Source organism: Haliotis cracherodii, unplaced genomic scaffold (assembly GCF_022045235.1).
Source record: "Haliotis cracherodii isolate W230 unplaced genomic scaffold, xgHalCrac1.p SCAF_3, whole genome shotgun sequence".
NCBI classification, from domain to species: domain Eukaryota; kingdom Metazoa; phylum Mollusca; class Gastropoda; order Lepetellida; family Haliotidae; genus Haliotis; species Haliotis cracherodii.
In genome coordinates this window covers 16,594,121-16,614,004 of record NW_027266286.1, presented here as the reverse complement: position 1 = coordinate 16,614,004, position 19,884 = coordinate 16,594,121, and the positions used below count along the sequence as shown (strand labels likewise).

Below are 19,884 nucleotides of genomic sequence, written 5' to 3'. Positions count from 1 at the left end.
TCAATGAGTTCTGTCAAAGAAGGCTGGAGGGTGGAATGTTATATAATGATTGCTTGTTGTTTAATAGTATACTGGTCTTAGCAATTATCCAGATCCATGATGGTAGCCTGTAGTAAATCGAGTCTAGACCAGACAATCCAGTGATTAATGTGATGACCAATAATCCTTGCTATCGGAATACAATGTCACGCAATTAACCAAGTCTACAAGCCATGACCATCCATTTAGTCACCCAGCATATGACCAGGATAGGGTTCTGGGAATCAATTCTAACCCAATTTATGGATCTGTTGATTCAAATACTACAACAAAACTGAAGATCCTAGAATTTCTAAAACTGATTTCATGTGCTATTTTCAGATCTCCTCTCATGATCCCAAGGAGGCTGAAGGCGTTTCATCTCAGAAGGAGGCTGCCGAACAGACTCCCAGCCAATCACATTTAGCGACTGAGCCTGGGTCTCGGCCTCCTGCTACACAGCTGTCCTCTGCCAGCACCAATCTGACCTTCATAGGCTCCGACTCTGTGCTGCCTCCGCCAGCTGGGGACAGTCATATGCTTACTATTAACATGGCTGACGATTGCCACTTGGACAAGTTATGGCAGCAAACAGAACAGCTTCTGATGCAGAAACAGGGTAACGTGCGGCAAATACTAGAGGATTATGGGATAGGCGAGGGAGAGGATGGGGAGAGCGATGAAGCCCAACTTTGGCAAACCGTGGAAAAGGGAACCGGTTGTAAAAACGACCTGGTTTAGATAAGGCATACAGTGTAGCGACAATCTAACTTATTGAATATATACAGAGGCGTTATCTGCAACATAGCTGTATTGTATGGATGTCCAGGGTATATCACACTCCTATCTACACACTTCCTAACCAAAAGTCTATTGGTGCTTTCCCAGCTCACTCGACCAAGCCAGTTGTCATAATTCAAGGCTGATAATTGACTTTGGGTTGTGTTTGAATTCATTCCAAATTTTGATTTCGGAACCACAGGCTCAAATGAAGCATTATCATCATCATCAGGAAGATTGATGATCTGGTGCTATATAATTCCAAAGTACTTTTTTTCTATAATATTCCTCCAAACATTATACCTCCAGGTTTATGAATTCGTACAAGTACTGTGATATTTTAATTGTCCAAATTTAGGGTAAATTCCTTTGAAGTACAGTTAGAACTGGTTGCTACATTGTATGTATCTATCAGATTTGTTATATGTAAATAATTCATGATGTACAAATGTAGATACGAATCTCCAACTGATGCAGTCAGATTGTGTGTAAACTATCCCGGACGAATACGAGTCTGTGTATATGTGACAAAAACAACTGTACATATAGTCTCACCATGACTGAAATGCCACAAGTTATAGTAGGATTACAAGTAAAAACATTGTCTTTCATTTACAAATTTGGTGTCAAATTTGAATTCAAGATTATAGAAATTTATGTCTAGTTTTTACCTATGAGGTACACAGTACTTAATTCTGTAAAATTTGGGAAATACTTAAAATGAGTATTTATAATTTGGAAATACTTATGAGTATGTTAGAAATATACTTAATTGGGGAGGATTATTAAACGTGATTGTTCTTGCTGAAGCTGTGTTGTTTGCTCAACAAGGAAGTATAGTGCTTTCTATTATCTCAGCCTGATGCCCTGACCTCCACATCTGTGCAATATCGCATGTTAATCAATGATCTGTGGACGTATACACGTGTATACAAAGATCCTGTACATTCTGTATATATGGTAGGCCTAGGTTAGACTAGAATGCTTACGAAACTTATAAAAAGAATAAAAAGTATTGTAGAGCTTGTAGAGAAAACATGTATGTTCAATTTTGCTGCCATAACTTTTCCCCAATGTGGAGGAAGACTTGAGTGTCATTTTCTTCAAACATGTTTCATGGAAGTGCTTGTGTATCGACGCCAACAGACACAAAGAAGAGGGAATCACATTCTGATGAAGATAAGACGTTATTGAATGTTATTTGTGACAGGATGTGGCTCGGATGTGCATGCCGCTTGCCGCACTGTGATAAAACTGTCCAAAACAATTTCATAATGTATGGATTTCCATGTTGTGTGTATATCCGAGATTGCCCGTGGTTCGGTTGTAATACTTCGCTCTCTCCCAATCAGTCGTGTTGTGCTCTAGTCGGGATCTTTGTTCTCCAAATATTGTTTGTCTGTTACCAGACCAGGAGATGCTGATCCAGGCAAAAGGGGCGTTACAGCATATCAGGGGGGGCAGTTTGTGAACGCTGTAACTGTACTGTAGCAATTCTTGCTAACTGCCAACTTGTCTTGATTAAATACTTGTTTTCTTATCCGATTTGTGTGTTTCATCATTATCAATTCGATGATGGGTTTCTTTATTCTGCCATTTGCTTTCACACATGCTATAGGGTGTTCGGTTTGATGCTTGTTTGGGGCTGAAGTTAAGCCAAATGTGGCCCCAAACCTGGATTCTACCTGAAAATAGTACCCTGTGCTGTGGATTATTTTTTCCATTATAGACATTCCTGTTAGTGAACTAGTTGCAGTTTTATAAAATATATACGTTTGTAGAAAATCAAAATTGCTTTTGGGAAACAGCTCCATGTGTTGGAAATCATACTTGCCATTAGGAAACATGTTCTAAGGTAGTAAAACTGAAACAACATGCATTTTAATGTTTTTCTAGGAACACATTATTTAAGACATTTGAAATCAAAATTTTCACATCTCTGCTTTAGTGATCTTGTCAGAGGAATTAGACTCAGGGAGACAGAATAGAATTGTTGATTATTTGCTGTAAAGTCACTTTTGTTTTGGGTCAGATGATGACCTGGGGGATTCTGGTGTTTTGATCCCAAACAAACTTCACCATGTTTTGTAAGAAGTGGTCATTTTTTTCAGTTAGAGGTGACATGTAAATCGGTTATCGAAATGTGCATGCATTTATGTAAATAACACTTTTAATGTTATTTTAAAAAGAAAAAGTCATTAATTATTTGCTATTTGTACAGAATGAGCTGCAGGTTAGAATTGCAAAGTAAAATCTTTGTGATTTACCCACACAGCCTGCAAGTATTGATAAGTTAACGTATGTTGCAGCCATTGCACTGGATGTTGTTTATGTGCTTATTTCACCATGGTCCATTGTTGAAATTGATTCCAAAAGGTGAGTCTTTTCAATGAATAATATTGTTAAACTATGATATGTACTACAGTTGGTGCCCATTGCAGTCAAGCTTGTTAAGACTAAGACTGTGTTGATTGAGCGCAAAAGTGCTTGATTTCAGTGCAAATGGGTTGACTTTGATAATTTATTTGGTTGTCAAATGTGATTGGTTAACTGATAGTCTAACATGATCAAATTGTGTTTAAATGCATGTAATAAATATGTATTGTAGAATAACTCAGTGGTGTATTGGTCTCCTGCTTGCATATCAGTCCTGAGACCATATTTAGATATCAAGCATAATTCATGTATTACTGTATCTGAAATACCCCATACATTTCAGTCAACATTTGTAATGCTCTAACATATTTCTCATTCGGTGTAACTAAATGAATGTGAAGTAATTAGCTAAGCTGGTAAAACCTTAAGAGGTTATATAATCAATCATACAACAAAATACTCAGAAACTAACAAGTGTGTATTTGATCTTTATTAGCATATCTATAAAATCAACTATATCATAGGATAGATTAATATATTTCCAGAAAGTCTATTTAGTTTATTTAGAGATAAGTTTTAGGTTTTAAAGAGTAGGGTAACATAATTTATTTTTGTCAACAGAGAAATTGTTTATATTAGATATTCTTTCTAACACTATTTTTATCCTTATTTCATATTTAAACGACCTAAATTCCAATTTATCAAATTCTGTCAAGGAGATTATTTTGAATAGTGCTTGCCTCTAAATGAAACACCTTGACCTTTGACACTAGGGATGGATGAATGCAACTTGCTGTTTCTACTTTTGTACATCTATGAACCTCTTCAGTTGTTTCAGTGTGTGAGTTGGTAAATGGGTTTTGTAAGAAACTGCAGGCTATTTACTTTTCGCAGTCATTCATTTCGCTCGTGTAAATAGCCGAGGGAGTCAGTTCTGTAAGCATGCCAGCCATATTAACTTTTCCTCAAGCAGTTGGCTTATTAGGGTATATTATAGCAAAATCATTCAAAAACTCCATAATGATTTATCCATAACAAATTATTGTTGTAAAAGTAATTTCCCATTGTTTTGATACTAAAAACAATGAAAGTAATCTTGATATTTATTCATTTGAATTGACATATGTATATATCAAAGCCTCCTGTTTGTAGGTATAAGAATGTATTTAATGGTTCAAGCCAGTATGAGATCCAGTTTTGTAGGTTGTTGGTTAACTTGATAATCTGAGTGTGAAATGCTTACTCTGAAATTTCTGGCAATGTGAGTTGTATTATGGATGTGATGACACAACCTCTGAGTGCGTGGGTGTCAGTACTTGGTATCCTTACCATGCTCCAATATTGTGTTGTCGTAAATGATAATTGTATAGGCTACCATGGAAAGCACTTTATTTATTTCTCAATCTGGAGTCAACATCTTGAACTGTACTAAACCATGCTTGCCGGTCTGAAGATTTTACTGCAATAAACCTGTCGTAAATTATGAATTCATGTTTTGTTTTTTGTTTTTTAAGTCTGCATAGATTTTCTTGAATAGAGGTAATCGTGAAGAAGGATTGAATTTGTGCTATAACATTTGTTCCAAAAAATGTTTTAGAAAATTATTTGTATTTTTCATATATAAATCAGATTTTAGCACTCATTCAGAATGTAGGAATACAAGAATATGTTTGGTGTAACAATAATTTAGACTAGCATCAATTAAAGATTTGTGATATTAGTTCCTTGTTGGTCTCCATTGCCATGTCTTAGCTGAAATATATAGTCTTAAGAGTTACCTGACTTTGTCATTGAATTCTCAACGTTAACGTCTATCATAGGATCTTAAGACAATTGAATTTTTGGTTTTGTCACCACGAGGACAACTGGGAATTGTCACATTTATAATAAGATCTTGGATGATGCCACCGAGTTCTGTTTGGGATTGAGTGTTTTCGCCAGAGGCAAATTTTCGGTTGGGGGTCACACAATATATTCAGGGAGCATTCATAAAATCACCAGGCTCATCAGCTTTGAACTGTCGTTACAACATAAACTTTGCCAAGGCGGACCAGAGTAGTTCGGTTTCATTTTAATGCATGTGGGAGTCCAAACGAAAGTCACACCCACAAATATGTTTCTTTATGAAATGGCTGTAATTTCTCATGGGAAATGAAATTATTGGTTTAAGGATTCTGCCGACCCTTATAAAATAACATTTTCTTTCTTTCTTCCTTCTGTCCACTGCACGCTTATGTGTTCATCACAAAAAAATGTTATGGATACAATCCGTTAGGGCCGGGATATTTGGGGTAATAAATGAGCGCTGAGATATAATAAAGCATTTTATATAGTAAAAGACCATACGTAAGGAGGTGTTAATTGACATTTATAGATGGTGCTGGGGATTAAGGGTCCTGCCTGGATACGCTGAACGTTTGCTGTATACTTTTAACACAAAAAGGAGATAGAATTTCCACAGACATCAAGCTATATGAACTACTGACATAAAAACAGACAGACAAAAGAAACTTTACCACTTGAAAAACAAAATTGCAAACGGTTAAAAACAAGTTTAAACTAAATCAATGTAAAACATCAATTATCTATGCAGAAAGTAGGCACGTCCAGTCGGAAATACTTGCAAAAAGGGTATATAGATGATACGGACGCATTTCATACACTCACACTCTTAAATAAAACACACCATAGAAATGCCTCGACTGACACCCGAACAACGCCAGCAGGGTCTGTGTATGATATAGATGGAAGCCAACCATGCCCAAGTTGCCAGAACGTATGGTTGCTCCCGTGTGGCTGTTGATGCAACCTGATGCAACGTTACAGACAGACCGGGCACTGACAGACTCAGGGTAACTACGCCCAATAATGACCGGTACTTGCGCACTTCCTCAGGAAAGAATGTCTTACAGCATATTGTTAGTTGACAGACAGTGGCCAGGCGTCCCAGGGCTCAAGGAAGTAGGGCTTCCTCTACTCGTCAGATAGGAGACGACGTGTTTTCCTCAAAAGTGAAGAACGAACGGCGGTATGTTACGTTCAGGTGGTCATGGTGGAGGGGGTGTTTTGGTATGGGGGGGAATTTGTGGGCACGTGAGAACACCACTGGTCATCGTTAACGAGTATTTGACAGCTCAGTGATACATAGATGACATCCTTCGTCCGATTGTCCTATTATATCTACAACAGCTGCCACGTGGTGTCCGTCATCAGTATAACAACACCAGACCCCATACAGCCCGAATCGTATAGAACTTGTTGCCGTGGCCTGCACGCTCCCCAGACATAGAACACCTCTGGGATGTCATGGATCATCGTGTTCGACGTGATCATTAATTGCAACCTAAACGCTCAAGGTTATAGTGATCAAGGTCTCCAACCAGTTACATTGCCATTTTTACATGAACGGCCTCAGGAAACAATTCTGCAACACCACAACGCTAGGACCCCTTACTGCACGATCTAGGGCAATCTAAACAACGAGAATGTTCAGGTCCTACCTTGGCCAGCATGTTCACCTGGTATTAATCCAATTTGTACTTGTGGGATCACATGGGCAGGCAGATAATAGACCAACAACAGCCACCAGTCAACAGAATGTAGCTCGTACATACTTTTCTGGGAAAAGGCGGAGAGTCCACAAGATACACGGAAGCGTGCCTTAATACAGGTTGTGGACGCACACGTTATTTGTCACAACACAACACAACAATTTTAGTTTTACTACAAGCGTCTGTTTCCACTTCAGGGTAGAAATTGTCTTGTTTTACCCCGTGTTTTATCCCGACTCATTTCCACGCGATTCATTGAGTCGTATCGATTTTTATTAATGTTATACTATCAGATGATAACCTAATTGATTACATTCACGTGGGGAACTATATTCGTCTTGATTTCCTTTTACCGACATTCAAACTGACAGAAGTTTTATTATGCCTTTCAGGTTATTAAGTCGCCAAGACCCATTGAATACAAAGCCTTTTCCTGATACATCATATTTGCCATCCCAGAAGACACGAGCATAATGACCTCTAGGTCCGCCTGCCCCCATCTTCCCGAGGCAAGGGAGTTAACTGACTGTTGCCGAACAAGACAGGAATTATGGAGTGATATCTTGGCTGGACTAACGAGGCTATGCATAGTCCAATCAAAATCGCGTAACGAAATCGACATCCGGTTAGTCAACTGCCGAGCAGATTTCAGTCGAATGCAGGATTTGTAAAGCATGTGTACCGTCAACTCGGCATCAACATATATCTTCCAAACCGTTTCATGTTTCCCATCAAGGTGCTCACGTGATTTGATGCACCAAGCGAAGAAAGACCCGTTTTTTAACAACATACATCTTGGTTATCGATCAGATCGTCTTAACTGGGCACCGCCATTTTGTTTGATGTACGTACAAGTGATGTGAGAGGTGGAATCTGATTGGTCAATAGGAGGGACATAGACGGGACATAAATTGTAATAGCCAAAGTGCATGCCAAATTTGGGCAGCGAATTATGTACTGTTTATGTTTGTGGTGAAATGTGTACATGTAAAGAAATAAGTTAATATTTTCTTGTAAAATATCGTGTTCGAAATTAAGATATCTCGAATCTGTCATCTTTTGGCATGTACAATGAGAAATCCATTTATCTCGGTCAGTGCACACTGACCATGTTAGAAATCCCTAACCAGAGACAGCATTGCGGCGCCATATTGAAACATGTATAATCTGGAAGACTCGCCATCATGTTCAAGGACACTCGCATTTTAATACACAGCTGGGTTTAAACCTTGATTATTCGAACAACAACATGACCTGCCTGTAACATACTGATAAGGGTAAACAGATAAGAATTTAACGTACAGACAGACAATGGCGGCCCAAATGAAAATGTTGATCCTCGTCGTCTGGTGCATCGCTGTTCAAATATCACATCAGCTGATTGTCCAGGTAAGTTAAAAAAATGTGTTAAAGGAAGAATAGGAAAATTAACACACAGTAAGTTCTTTCAGTTGTTGTACACGTCAGATTATCTCGACCCCATTGCATGGTATATGGTGTAGCTGAAATGTACAAAGGTATGGAAAAACAAGAACAATCATCATGCAGCCCAAAGTCTTCAATGACTCTCCTTGCGTCCATTGTTGCGAAGCCCATGGTTTAGATTGGTGTTTGGTCAACCAAGTCATTCGCATCATTGATAAGAATTTTCGACGAACGTGGACATACATTCCGGAACCGAGACGACAGCGAGTGCGACTTGTAGGACCATTCGTCACTACTCGCCCCTTTCCGTAACCTGCAAGTAGACTCGTCCCCCTATCGATGAATGTTATGTGCGAAAATACGACAAACCAATCAGAATGCGCGTATGATTTCAAGTTCTTCGTCAAAGAATCCCTCAGAAATAATTATTGATTTTACATATGTCTTGCATCTAAAAATATACCCAAGACACATTTTAATGTGTTCAATCATACTGTATAATTCCGCATGTCAAGATGTGCTTTAAATTGCATCTGAAATATATATAATATATGGGGAAATATATGTGAACCATTACGCAACTAGTTGACAATTGTTTTAGGTATGCCCGTTTGCGCTAAAACGGATCCCGGTCGCATAAATGGCCACGTTAGGGGCACGAGTCGCTATTCGGCTTGTCACGGAACAACACGAGTTGGTCACGAATGTTGTAGGGCAGGACATGCTTACCCGTTTCGCGAACACCTGACGTCATCACTGACTTTCATTAATCCATTCACAAAATTTCCACCGTTTTTTGGCCTATACGCCCAATGGAATCTGTCTCGGTGGATGATCGACACTGGTTATTCTCAGGCGTTGATGTTTTATGTATAGTCAGGATATATTAGTAAGAGTTAGGCTATATGACACCGAGGCGGCAATATTCCACCTATACGACGGATGCATGCAAATAATGGACCTCTCCATCGGGACACAATAGTAGGAACATAGAAGGGACATAACTCGTAACTGTCACTTGTGCGCTACGATCGAGCCACGAAATTCCAGCCTAGTTCGGAAAGGGTGCAATCTGGACTTGCATAGCCAGTTAACTCCCTTGCCTTGGGTAGTTTGTGGCAAACAGTCCTATCATGCTTTTTTCTACTTTGCAGCAAACCATCGATATGAAATGTGACCCAACGCTAAGTAAACGCATGGACGACTGTCCCACTGGTTACTGCTGCGTCCGTGACGAGTTTCTCCCCACCTACGTCTACTGCAAGAAGATGGGAGTCCACAACGAAGACTGCACCACCAGGTTGACCGAGTCCGCCTGTCCGTGCGTCAGTGGTTTGCATTGCCGTCCCAACATTGAGAGTGCCACCTTCCACTCACTGTATGGGAAATGCCACCCTAACACAACAGCGCATGGCAGTATCACTGGGTGAAAAGATGTTAGAAATGAAAAAAATCGATATCGACTTCAATGATGTGAATTGTAAAGTATTTGAAACAAAGTACAAATAAATGGTTACAAAGAAACTCAAAATAACATTTTATGAAACGTATGTGTTGCGTTATAAGTAACTATTCTAGTTGAATAAGTTAACTAATGGACTACTTAAAGGAAACAGTTTTCACACGTTCATGTCAATTGTTATGATTTTATGTATGTACACGTTCATGTAACTGCTATCCTTTCGCCCGTCAAGATCCGGGTTAGAATAGGTCTTCAGCAACCCATGCTTGCCGTAAGTGGCGACTAACGGGTGGTCAGACTCACTGATTTGGCTGATGCATGGATCGATGCTCATGACATTAATCATTGGATTGTCTGGTCCAGACTCGATTATTTCCGGACCGCCGTCATATAGCTGGAATATTGCTGAGTGCAGCGTTAAACAACAAACAAACAAAGCTATCCTTTCGATATGGTCCAAGTGGCCTCCCACTGATAACTTATATAGTGTTCCCGTGGTGATTCCGGGTTAGAATAAGTCCCGAGCAACCTGCATTGGTCCTACGATTACATGTACGTGGATCGGGAAGTGAGACACGATGACGTGTTTCATTGCGTGTACAACGACGGCATGGGATATGCTGATAATTTCAGTCACTGGTGTGTCTGGTCCATACTAGTTAACATGCCGGTAACAGATCGCCTCATACAGTTGGAATTTTTTTCTGAGCGCGGCGTTGTAAAAAAAACCCACATCAACTGTCTGTGAAAGGGGGCAACGGTTGTGCAGCATGTGATGGTCGGGGTTCGAATCCCTCTATGGTCTTTAATTTGCGAGCCAAATACCCGTAGGAAGTCAGCATCTGGCAAAAATTGAAAGCTCGACAAACAACCTCATGCCGACATTGGATGGCAGCCAAATTATCAACAACTCCGTAGATAACCTCTGCGCCTCTACTAAAAATACATGCGGCTAGGGCACCTGTCAGAGTACACACCTGTTACTGTAGGCTTCAAATGGTGGGTTTTCTTGCGATGGTTTGATTCAATGTCGTTTTACACCGTGGTCAGCAATGCATGCCGGTATATTGTGGAAGCCCAAAGGAATTATAATCTGGACACACCTGTTAGTGTGGGCTTCAAATGGTGGGTTTTCTTGCGAGGGTTTGATTCAATGTCGTTTTACACCGTGGTCAGCAATGCATGCCGGTATATTGTGGAAGCCCAAAGGAATTATAATCTGGACACACCTGTTAGTGTGGGCTTCAAATGGTGGGTTTTCTTGCGAGGGTTTGATTCAATGTCGTTTTACACCGTGGTCAGCAATGCATGCCGGTATATTGTGGAAGCCCAAAGGAATTATAATCTGGACACACCTTATAGTGTGGGTTTCAAATGGTGGGTTTTCTTGCGATGGTTTGATTCAATGTCCTTTTACACCGTGGTCAGCAATGCATGCGGGTATATTGTGGAAGCCAAAAGGAATTATAATCTGGACACACCTGTTAGTGTGGGTTTCAAATGGTGGGTTTTCTTGCGATGGTTTGATTCAATGTCCTTTTACACCGTGGTCAGCAATGCATGCCGGTATATTGTGGAAGCCCAAAGGAATTATATTCTGGACACACCTGTTAGTGTGGGTTTCAAATGGTGGGTTTTCTTGCGATGGTTTGATTCAATGTCCTTTTACACCGTGGTCAGCAATGCATGCCGGTATATTGTGGAAGCCCAAAGGAATTATAACCTGGACACACCTGTTAGTGTGGGTTTCAAATGGTGAGTTTTCTTGCGATGGTTTGATTCAATGTCCTTTTACACCGTGGTCAGCAATGCATGCAGGTATATTGTGGAAGCCCAAAGGAATTATAACCTGGACACACCTGTTAGTGTGGGTTTCAAATGGTGGGTTTTCTTGCGATGTTTTGATTCAATGTCCTTTTACACCGTGGTCAGCATCGTGGAAGCCAAATGGAATTTTATCCTGGACCAGACAAACTGGTGATTGACAGTATGGGCAACCACCGCGTTGTACGATGACACACAACATTGCAGGTAAAGTGGGAGTGACTTATCCTAGCATCTGCCCATGTGTATGATTTAAACATTATTATATTTTCCTAATTGATTGGTCAACAGACCAATGTCTATTTCAAGACTTCTCCGATACAAGAATGTTTATATAATATATCACAACACAGTGGATGGTAAAGGTTACACATCAATTTTATATATACATGTACAAAAATGTCTCATACACTTTAAAGGCTTTCAAAGCATTGTGTTAAGGGTAAAATTCCAGATTCCATGCATTAGTCCTATGTTTGAGTTATATTTCCAAGCAACTTGATAATCTTTTATGTAAAAGAAACCCGTTGTTACGTGACGTCATAGGGTTAGGAAAGGTGAGTTCGCGTTCAATAGTGACGTCATCTGGTTTGTTCTATGACGTTTCCATATTTGTAAAAGTGGGTCAGTGACATTTCTGTTGATTGCACTAAATGTTTCAAAACCGATATTGTTTATTTTTATTTGATTACAAAAACCATCCATTTTAACTATAATAAATGTTATAACGGTAACGCTATTTTTCAGGGCATTATAATCTGCAAAAGCCCTAGGTCTTTTCAACTGCCCTCCTTGCCCTCCTTGCTCCGGAAATGACATCTTGCATAGATTGAGGTATGGACGAACGGATTGACGGTGTACATTTTAATACCCCCCTCAAAACGCGTCGCGTGGGATAATATAAAAAAGTCAACAGTTGGAAGTAAGGGTATCAGGAGGTGACAGATTACTCCCAACTGTAATGAAGAACAATATCATCGACCTGTAACCTGACAAAACAAAACATACACCTACACACCTGCCAATCCATAAGAACACTTCCACACTAATACAATTAAATCACCAGAAACGTAACATATTTTTTTAATATTTGAGATCGCGAGAACGCGATAGTTTTGCCTATTCTCGCATTCTCGCGATCTCGCGATCTCGCATTCCCGTGTTTTGGGCATATTTAGCACGTTTCCAAAGGTCGAGATCGCGAGAATGTCCCTTACAGTATTCCATACCCTCGTACTTTTGTCACAGCAGTTTTGCAGATGTAATCTTTATGTAATATATCTGTTTTCGCAACAGGACAAACTGAAAACAGACGATGCCTTGAAACATAATCATTATCCACTACATACAATTTCAGCTTGATCGCTGTGCTATTCATAACATTATTTTCAAAATGAAATTTATTTCAATGTTTAAACAACCAATCAAATTCCTAAATAATATTTGTTTTCCATTGTAACGCTACATAGTTCTACCAAAATATCAAAGGTTTTACCTCGTACAAACAATAGCTCCAATGTTGTTGTTGTAACCTGTATCCATGAGACTGTTGAGCTTCCATTTCCCCATATTAGTAGTAAGCGTCGACTAAAGAGGAAACAGTGGTAGCAATAATCTGGATGAATGGGAGATAGCGTGGGTCGATGCTATGGCTTTCTGCCACGGATCGCATTAAAAATGAAGTTGATTATTTAGAGATGTTGACGTCAGTGTAATAGAATGACCAGTTTTACAGAAGTGACCAGGTGATGTCAAAGTTATTTAGCTGCATTATTTAATGTGTGTTTATAAGACTCGTTTTGTTTGGAATAATAAGTCTCATATTCAGGCGACGATCTAGAAATGTGAGACGCACACACATTTCAGGCGTAAATTCACATTTCACGCATGCTTTCAAGCAGGCGAGGCAAAAGGAAGAAAATGCAACAATAGGACGACTTTGACAAAGCAGCACTTGCTTACTTAATTAATGTGTTTTTTTTCAGAAAGTAAAGTGTGCTCATGTTTATGAATCAGAGTTTAACCTGTGATTTTTATATTTTATCTTTTATTATCATTTTATCTTTTATACTGCACAAATGTCTACCTATGTGAACATGGAACGGTACGAGGTACGGTGAGGTGAAATAAGCTTAAACGTCGCATTCAAAAATATTTCAAGTTTGTGGCTGCTTGTGATAGTCCGGACTTATACTGGTTTCATGGTGCCAGCACACTGAAATACATTGTCGCAGTTAAAATAGATAACCAATTCAGACACCTTTTACCGAACAGACAAGTCCTTATTTTCCCCCTTTATGTTGAGCGCCAGGCGGTGTATCAACAAGTAATATCTTTTTGGTATGACCGGGACAAGGGATCGAACCACCGATCTGCCATTTTTTAAACAGGCGCTCTATTCACTACACCACGGAGGCGGTGCACGTTTGTGACTATAAAGTGATACATATTTGTGATATTGTATATGAATAACATATAGGAATGCAATGTGTGAAGCGTGCACTATCCTAACAATGACAAGATAATGATTACTATGAACAAAACATGATGTTAATTACACCGTTGCAAAATATGCTGTGATATATATTTCTATTATTGTATACGATTTAGTCTAAATGTTACCAAAATATCAGAATATTACGTACAAATAACCTTTATTAGATTGGACTTATTGGATTACTAATCTATCTACGTCTCTCACTCAATATTATGCTATAGAAAAGTATAATGTAATCTACTTTGTTTCAGCTGGTACATAAGGGGCACCGTCAATCCGTCCGTTTGTCGGAAAGATGTCGTTTCCAGAACAGTTCTTGAAAACCGTACAATATTTCTTCACCAAACTTGGCACATACATAGGTTTAGTGGTTAACTGATGCCTGATAGCTTGGGATGTTTTGAAAACGAAAATTCGTTTCCATGGCAAAAACGTTGACTTGGACTGGAAATGGTTTGGGATTTTCGGGGGAAGTTGATTTTACTGGTTGACTACTCACGACAAGTATTTACCAAGCGGAGGATATAGATAGATATGGCCTCTTGTTGAATATTAACCCGAAAAATGGCTATTGATCACAAACGCTTTTGTAACAAGTACAATAGGCCTATGTTCGTCGAGGTTGTTTCAAGACATATCAAGTACAAAATTTAAGTTAGTGTCATACTGAAGTAACAGCTGTATAACCAAATGAAGATCCGGATTAGAATAGCGTTAGAGTAGAGGTCCAGGTGCTGGTAGGCTCGTATGTCCAGGTGGAATCTCTCTGAAACCTTGAACGTCCCCTGCAAACGCTCATTCCCAGAGGGGTTGGCCTTGGTGAAATGAAACATCTGAAAACAACATGAGTCTTTTTCTGCTGGAGTTGTTCTTCCAAAGTTTTCATGTCATGTAGTGACTCATCAATAGGTCTTCAGCAACCCCTGCTTGCCGTAAAAGGCGACTACGCTTGTCGTAAGAGGGATCTGGTGGTCAGGCTCGCAAACTTGGTTGATGCATGTCATCGTATCCCAATTGCGTGGAACGATGCTCAAGCAAGGATTGCTGGCTTCAATGCGATTCTTCTCTAGTCATGTGAGGTTGTTTATGGTGGTGATTGCCACGTCTCATTGCAGACGACGGATGAATTGTTTGATAGGCATTACTTAGGAGTTGACAGATGACAAAGTAGAGATAACTTATCGATAACAACTTCTTTATTTACTTGCTTGACAACGGTATAAACAAATAAACATGCTGTTCAGATTCGTTCTCAGAACCGGTGGACCGGCGAGAGGCGTTCTCAGAACCGGTGGACAGGCGAGAAGCGTTCTCAGAACCGGTGGATCGGTGAGAGGTGTTCTCAGAACCGGTGGACCGGCGAGAGGAGTTCTCAGAACCGGTGGATCGGTGAGAGGTGTTCTCAGAACCGGTGGACCGGCGAGAGGAGTTCTCAGAACCGGTGGACCGGCGAGAGGCGTTCTCAGAACCGGTGGACCGGTGATACGTGTTCTCAGAACCCGTGGATCGGTGAGAGGTGTTCTCAGAGCCGGTGGACCGGTGATACGTGTTCTCAGGACCGGTGGATCGGTGTGAGGTGTTCCCAGAACCGGTGGACCGGCGAGAGGAGTTCTCAGAACCGGTGGACCGGCGGGAGGTGTTCTCAGTGATACGTGTTGTCAGACCCGTTGGCCGGTATGAGGTGTTCTCAGAACCGGTGGACAGGTGAGTTATTGTGTCTATGTTATTATGGCGTCAAAGTTAGTTAAACGCTGTACGCGTCTTGGTCCCTATGGACATTGTAGCTTGTCCTTTTGTAACATGAGCATGCCATGTATTGATATTTGTCAGCTGCTACATGCATGTGATTGGGGCTTAGGACTAGAATTCTTTATCAATGATTGCTCAAGAAAACAGCTGTTAACTGGCCCCGAAATGTCATAACCGATTTCTTGGACAATGACGTGACCAATGAACGGCGACATCAACCATCACACACGGTAAACCCTACGGGAAGGGCAACTTGAAGACATCAGTTTCACGAATAATTATTAATACGATTTAGATTATGTATGAGTGGATTGGAAGATTACTTGATTTTATTTGTCTTCTTTTTTTTAAAGTGTGAACATTAATCCTTTATTCATAATTATGTTAACACATTAAGAATGTAACTCGGAACCTTAGATAATTGACAGCCTTGTAGACGTACGCGGTTAATACGTTTGGGACTATCATGATCGTTTGGTCAGTAAACATGATTAAAATATTCGTGATGTATTAGTTGTATTATATTATGCTAATTGTCTGTGAAATATTCTGTGTACGTTGTTCAACATGCATCAACCAAGTCATCGCCTCTTACAACAAGCATAGTCGTCGTTTACGGCAAGCATTAGTTGCTGAAGACCTATTCTACCCCGGATCTCCACGGGTCCAGCTCAATGTGGGAGGAACATCAGAAAAGGGCTGCAATCACCATTGCAACCAACGAGCACAGGAATGGTGCTGTGAAACCAAGGATGAAATGAGGGCGAATCTGGAATTCGAACCCACGATCTTAGTCTTATAACACAACGCCTCAGCCTACTGAACTAACAGTTCCCCGTGGGATGTACGGGCGTAATACTGGCAGTATTTATGAATAATGAAGTCAGTGGGACGTTACTGTTATGGGCAATAATGTGTGTGTATATATAAGCCCACTGTTAAACCATTACCGTTCACACCTTGCAGATAGCTAGATGTTGATGTTAGATTACGACTGATCTTGAAACAACTTTAGCGTTATTGCTGTGTTCTGTTTACCCCCATCCTTCTCTCTCTCTCTCTCTCTCTCTCTCTCTCTCTCTCTCTCTCTCTCTCTCTCTCTCTCTCCTCTCTCTCTCTCTCTCACAAACACACACACACGCGCGCGCGCACACATACACGGACGGTTGGGTAGCTTAGTGGTTGCAGCGTTCGCTGTGCACACAGAAGGCTCGATTCTCCACCGTGGGTACAACAGAAGTCCCTATCCCTGCAAGTAACAAGCCCGCTTGACTTCTGTACGTGTTTTACAACCCGTGAAGAGCCGGGGTAGAATAGCTCTTCAGCAACCCGGGCTCGGCGCAAAAGGCGACTAACGGAATCGGGTGGTCAGGCTCGCTGACTTGGTTCATGCATGTCATCGATCCCAATTGCGTGGATCGATGCTCATGATGTCAATCACTAGATTGTCTTGTCCAGACTCGATTATTTACAGACCGCCGTCATATAACTGGAATATTGCTGAGTGCGACTTTAAACAACCAACCAACCAACCAACCAACCAACCAACCAACGTTTTTTACACCACTGCTGGAGACTGCGATAAATGAAAGCAATGGTCCAGCATTGCATGCATTGCATGACACATAGTCTTGGTCTGATTTACTATGGGGTCATCGGTAAATATAAGCATAGTATATGTTATTCTTCTGGTAATTCATTGCCATAATCATTCCATCTAAAACCATGCCATCTATAACTGAAATGAACCATCTATTCAAGTCAAGAACCTGGATGACATTGCATATATCTTGTAACCAATTAATGGCTGTTGTGACCAAGACCCCACAGCATACTTAAACCGACGGCTGTGGGTTAACCTTAACTTATGCACAAACAACACGACCTGCCTGTAACATACTGATAACAGCTGATAGATAACGACTGCACATACAGACAGACAATGGCGACACGATGGAATTTACTGTCCGTTCTCTCCCTCTGTGTCCTCTTCAGAAGTTCATACCAGCTGATTGATCAGGTGAGGTACTAATAACGATTTTAGTTTAAAGGAACGTAAATTAGATAGGATTTGATTTTTTAAAACAAAAATGTCAATTATAACACTAAAGCTGTTATCTCTTCAAGATTACATCATAGAGCAACCTATTTCTATGGCTGCACAAGAAGGAACGATTTGTAATGTTGGCATAGATTCCAATATAAATACAAACGTCAACGATAGAGAATAACCAGTCTTTATTATCTACTGGAACAGATTACATTGGGTGTAAAGGGCAAAATAGTGATGGATATTATATGATCAGTGAAAATCAGTTCCTGGTATCTTATACAACTCAGTGTTTGATGTTAGTATTGACCGCCTCCGTGGTCTAGTGGTAGAGCGTCCGCCCGGAGAGCGGAAGGTCCGGGGTTAGATCCCCGGCCGAGTCATCAAAAACACTTTTAAAGATAGTTCTTGTTGTTACCCTGTCTGGCGCTCGGCATTAAGGGGCCAAAACAACGACTGGTCGCCTCGGAGGTAGTATACTTTGTCTGAGTGGGGTATTCATGTTAAACTGTGGCATGGTATCTCAGTGAGCTAGCACTACAAATCGGCATCAGTCCGGACTAATACATGCAACCACACACGTGCATCCACGTCGCTATATAAGTGCAATAATCTTGGACGCCACGTTAAACCCAATTTCACCTCACCTCACCTCACCTCTCCTCACCTCACCTCACCTCACCTCACCTCACCTCACCTCACCTCACCTCACCTCACCTCACCTGATGTTAGTATATGTATCTGCTAGCCATGCATGTACTGATAGTTTTTCGAAACATGAATCACAGATGTAGCAATTATTTCTATATGGAGAAAAGAACAGATTTTTCAACCACTGACAATGGAGTCTTTACCATTGCAGGTGACTATTGATATGGACTGCGACCCATCAATAAGTAATCGCATGAACGACTGTCCCAATGGTTACTGCTGCGTCCGTGACGAATTCCTTCCCTCCTACGTGTACTGCAAGAAGATGGGAGTCCTCAACATGGACTGCACGATGAGGGTGACGGAGTCCGCCTGTCCGTGTGTCTCGGGCATGTACTGTCGTCCCAACATTGAGAGTGCCACCTTCCATTCACTGTACGGCAAATGCCAACTTAACACAACAGCACATGGCAGTATCACTGGGTGAACTGATCTCCAACAACGGATATAGGACAACTATGATACAAAATGATTAAAATATCATGAAATTATTCGCGTTTCTTCTGACTAAATCTATCATGTTTCTAAGCAAACAGGGGCGGTCGGGTAGCCTAGTGGTTAAAGCGTTCGCTCGTCACGCCGAAGACCCGGGTTCGATTCCCGACATGGGCGTAAAACCATACTCACTCACTCACTCACTCTAAGCAAACAGGAACATCCTGTGATATTTGAAACGACACACGTTTGAGAGATGATCCTAACTATTGCAAATTAAGAACACTATTGAAATGGTATTGGTGCTACTTTCATCTAAAGGTCAATATTAAATATGATCTGATGACATCTCTGTACAATATTCTCTTTCGATGGAGACATGTTATCCTGATGGTCTGGACTATTAAAACATCATTTTGTTGCTGGAAGGAAACACAACTACAACTGATATTGATGATTTGCAATGATTTACAATGATTTATTTTTTGTCACATTATTTAGTAACTCCTTGTAGGAGATACCCAAAACAGACTCATCCAGTTTACAATCAGCGAAGGTCAAGCCTGTTTCAAGGGTCACAGTCAAATGCACTTTTGTGATAAATAACCAGATGTTTGAGTTCCAAATAGAGACAATATTTCAGAATTTTCTTCTCCGCTGACTATGGACGATGAGTTGAACTACCTGCTTTATGCCTTTGTCCATGAGGGGACACGGGTCGTCCAGCCGTCTAAGGCGCCGCAATTCGCGGTGTAGAATTGCATCCCTGGGCAGGCCAGAAACCTATGATCGTGGGTTCGCCCCGATTATGTTTCTAGGTTTCTCAGCTCCATAGGGGGCACGGGGGGCCCAGTCGTCTCAGGCGCCGCGATTCGCTGTGCAGAGTTGCGTCCCTTGGACACGCCAGAAACCTATGATTGTGGGTTCGAATCCCGGTTCGCCCCGATTATGTTTCTAGGTTTGTCAGCACCATACCCATGCCCTTGGGTTTCACGAAGTGATAAAC

At 40.8% G+C, this 19,884-nt stretch overlaps 4 protein-coding genes across 18 annotated transcripts in view; all 4 read left to right on the top strand.

The window, feature by feature from the left end:
- Positions 1 to 4,657, top strand: part of LOC139474400 (ensconsin-like) — a 73,420-nt gene extending 68,763 nt beyond the window's left edge. For all 15 annotated transcript variants that reach the window (XM_071257395.1, XM_071257394.1, XM_071257397.1 and 12 more), the window contains one exon: positions 361 to 4,657. In XM_071257395.1, coding sequence (XP_071113496.1) covers positions 361 to 374 — 14 coding nt within the window. In that variant the 3' untranslated portion in view covers positions 375 to 4,657. The remainder of the gene's footprint in view (positions 1 to 360) is intronic.
- Positions 4,658 to 8,030: 3,373 nt separating this feature from the next.
- Positions 8,031 to 9,664, top strand: LOC139475882 (uncharacterized). The gene is made up of 2 exons (XM_071259094.1): positions 8,031 to 8,114; positions 9,305 to 9,664. Exons 1-2 carry the CDS (start codon positions 8,037 to 8,039, stop codon positions 9,578 to 9,580), a joined length of 354 nt encoding a protein of 117 aa, XP_071115195.1. The 5' UTR covers positions 8,031 to 8,036; the 3' UTR covers positions 9,581 to 9,664.
- A 3,868-nt stretch (positions 9,665 to 13,532) lies between these two features.
- Positions 13,533 to 15,582, top strand: LOC139475251 (sperm acrosomal protein FSA-ACR.1-like). The gene is made up of 2 exons (XM_071258490.1): positions 13,533 to 13,547; positions 15,178 to 15,582. Exons 1-2 carry the CDS (start codon positions 13,533 to 13,535, stop codon positions 15,580 to 15,582), a joined length of 420 nt encoding a protein of 139 aa, XP_071114591.1.
- Positions 15,583 to 17,569: 1,987 nt separating this feature from the next.
- Positions 17,570 to 18,934, top strand: LOC139474718 (uncharacterized). The gene is made up of 2 exons (XM_071257822.1): positions 17,570 to 17,702; positions 18,595 to 18,934. The coding sequence occupies exons 1-2, from the start codon at positions 17,625 to 17,627 to the stop codon at positions 18,868 to 18,870; spliced, it is 354 nt and encodes a 117-aa protein (XP_071113923.1). The 5' UTR covers positions 17,570 to 17,624; the 3' UTR covers positions 18,871 to 18,934.
- Positions 18,935 to 19,884: the final 950 nt, after the last annotated feature.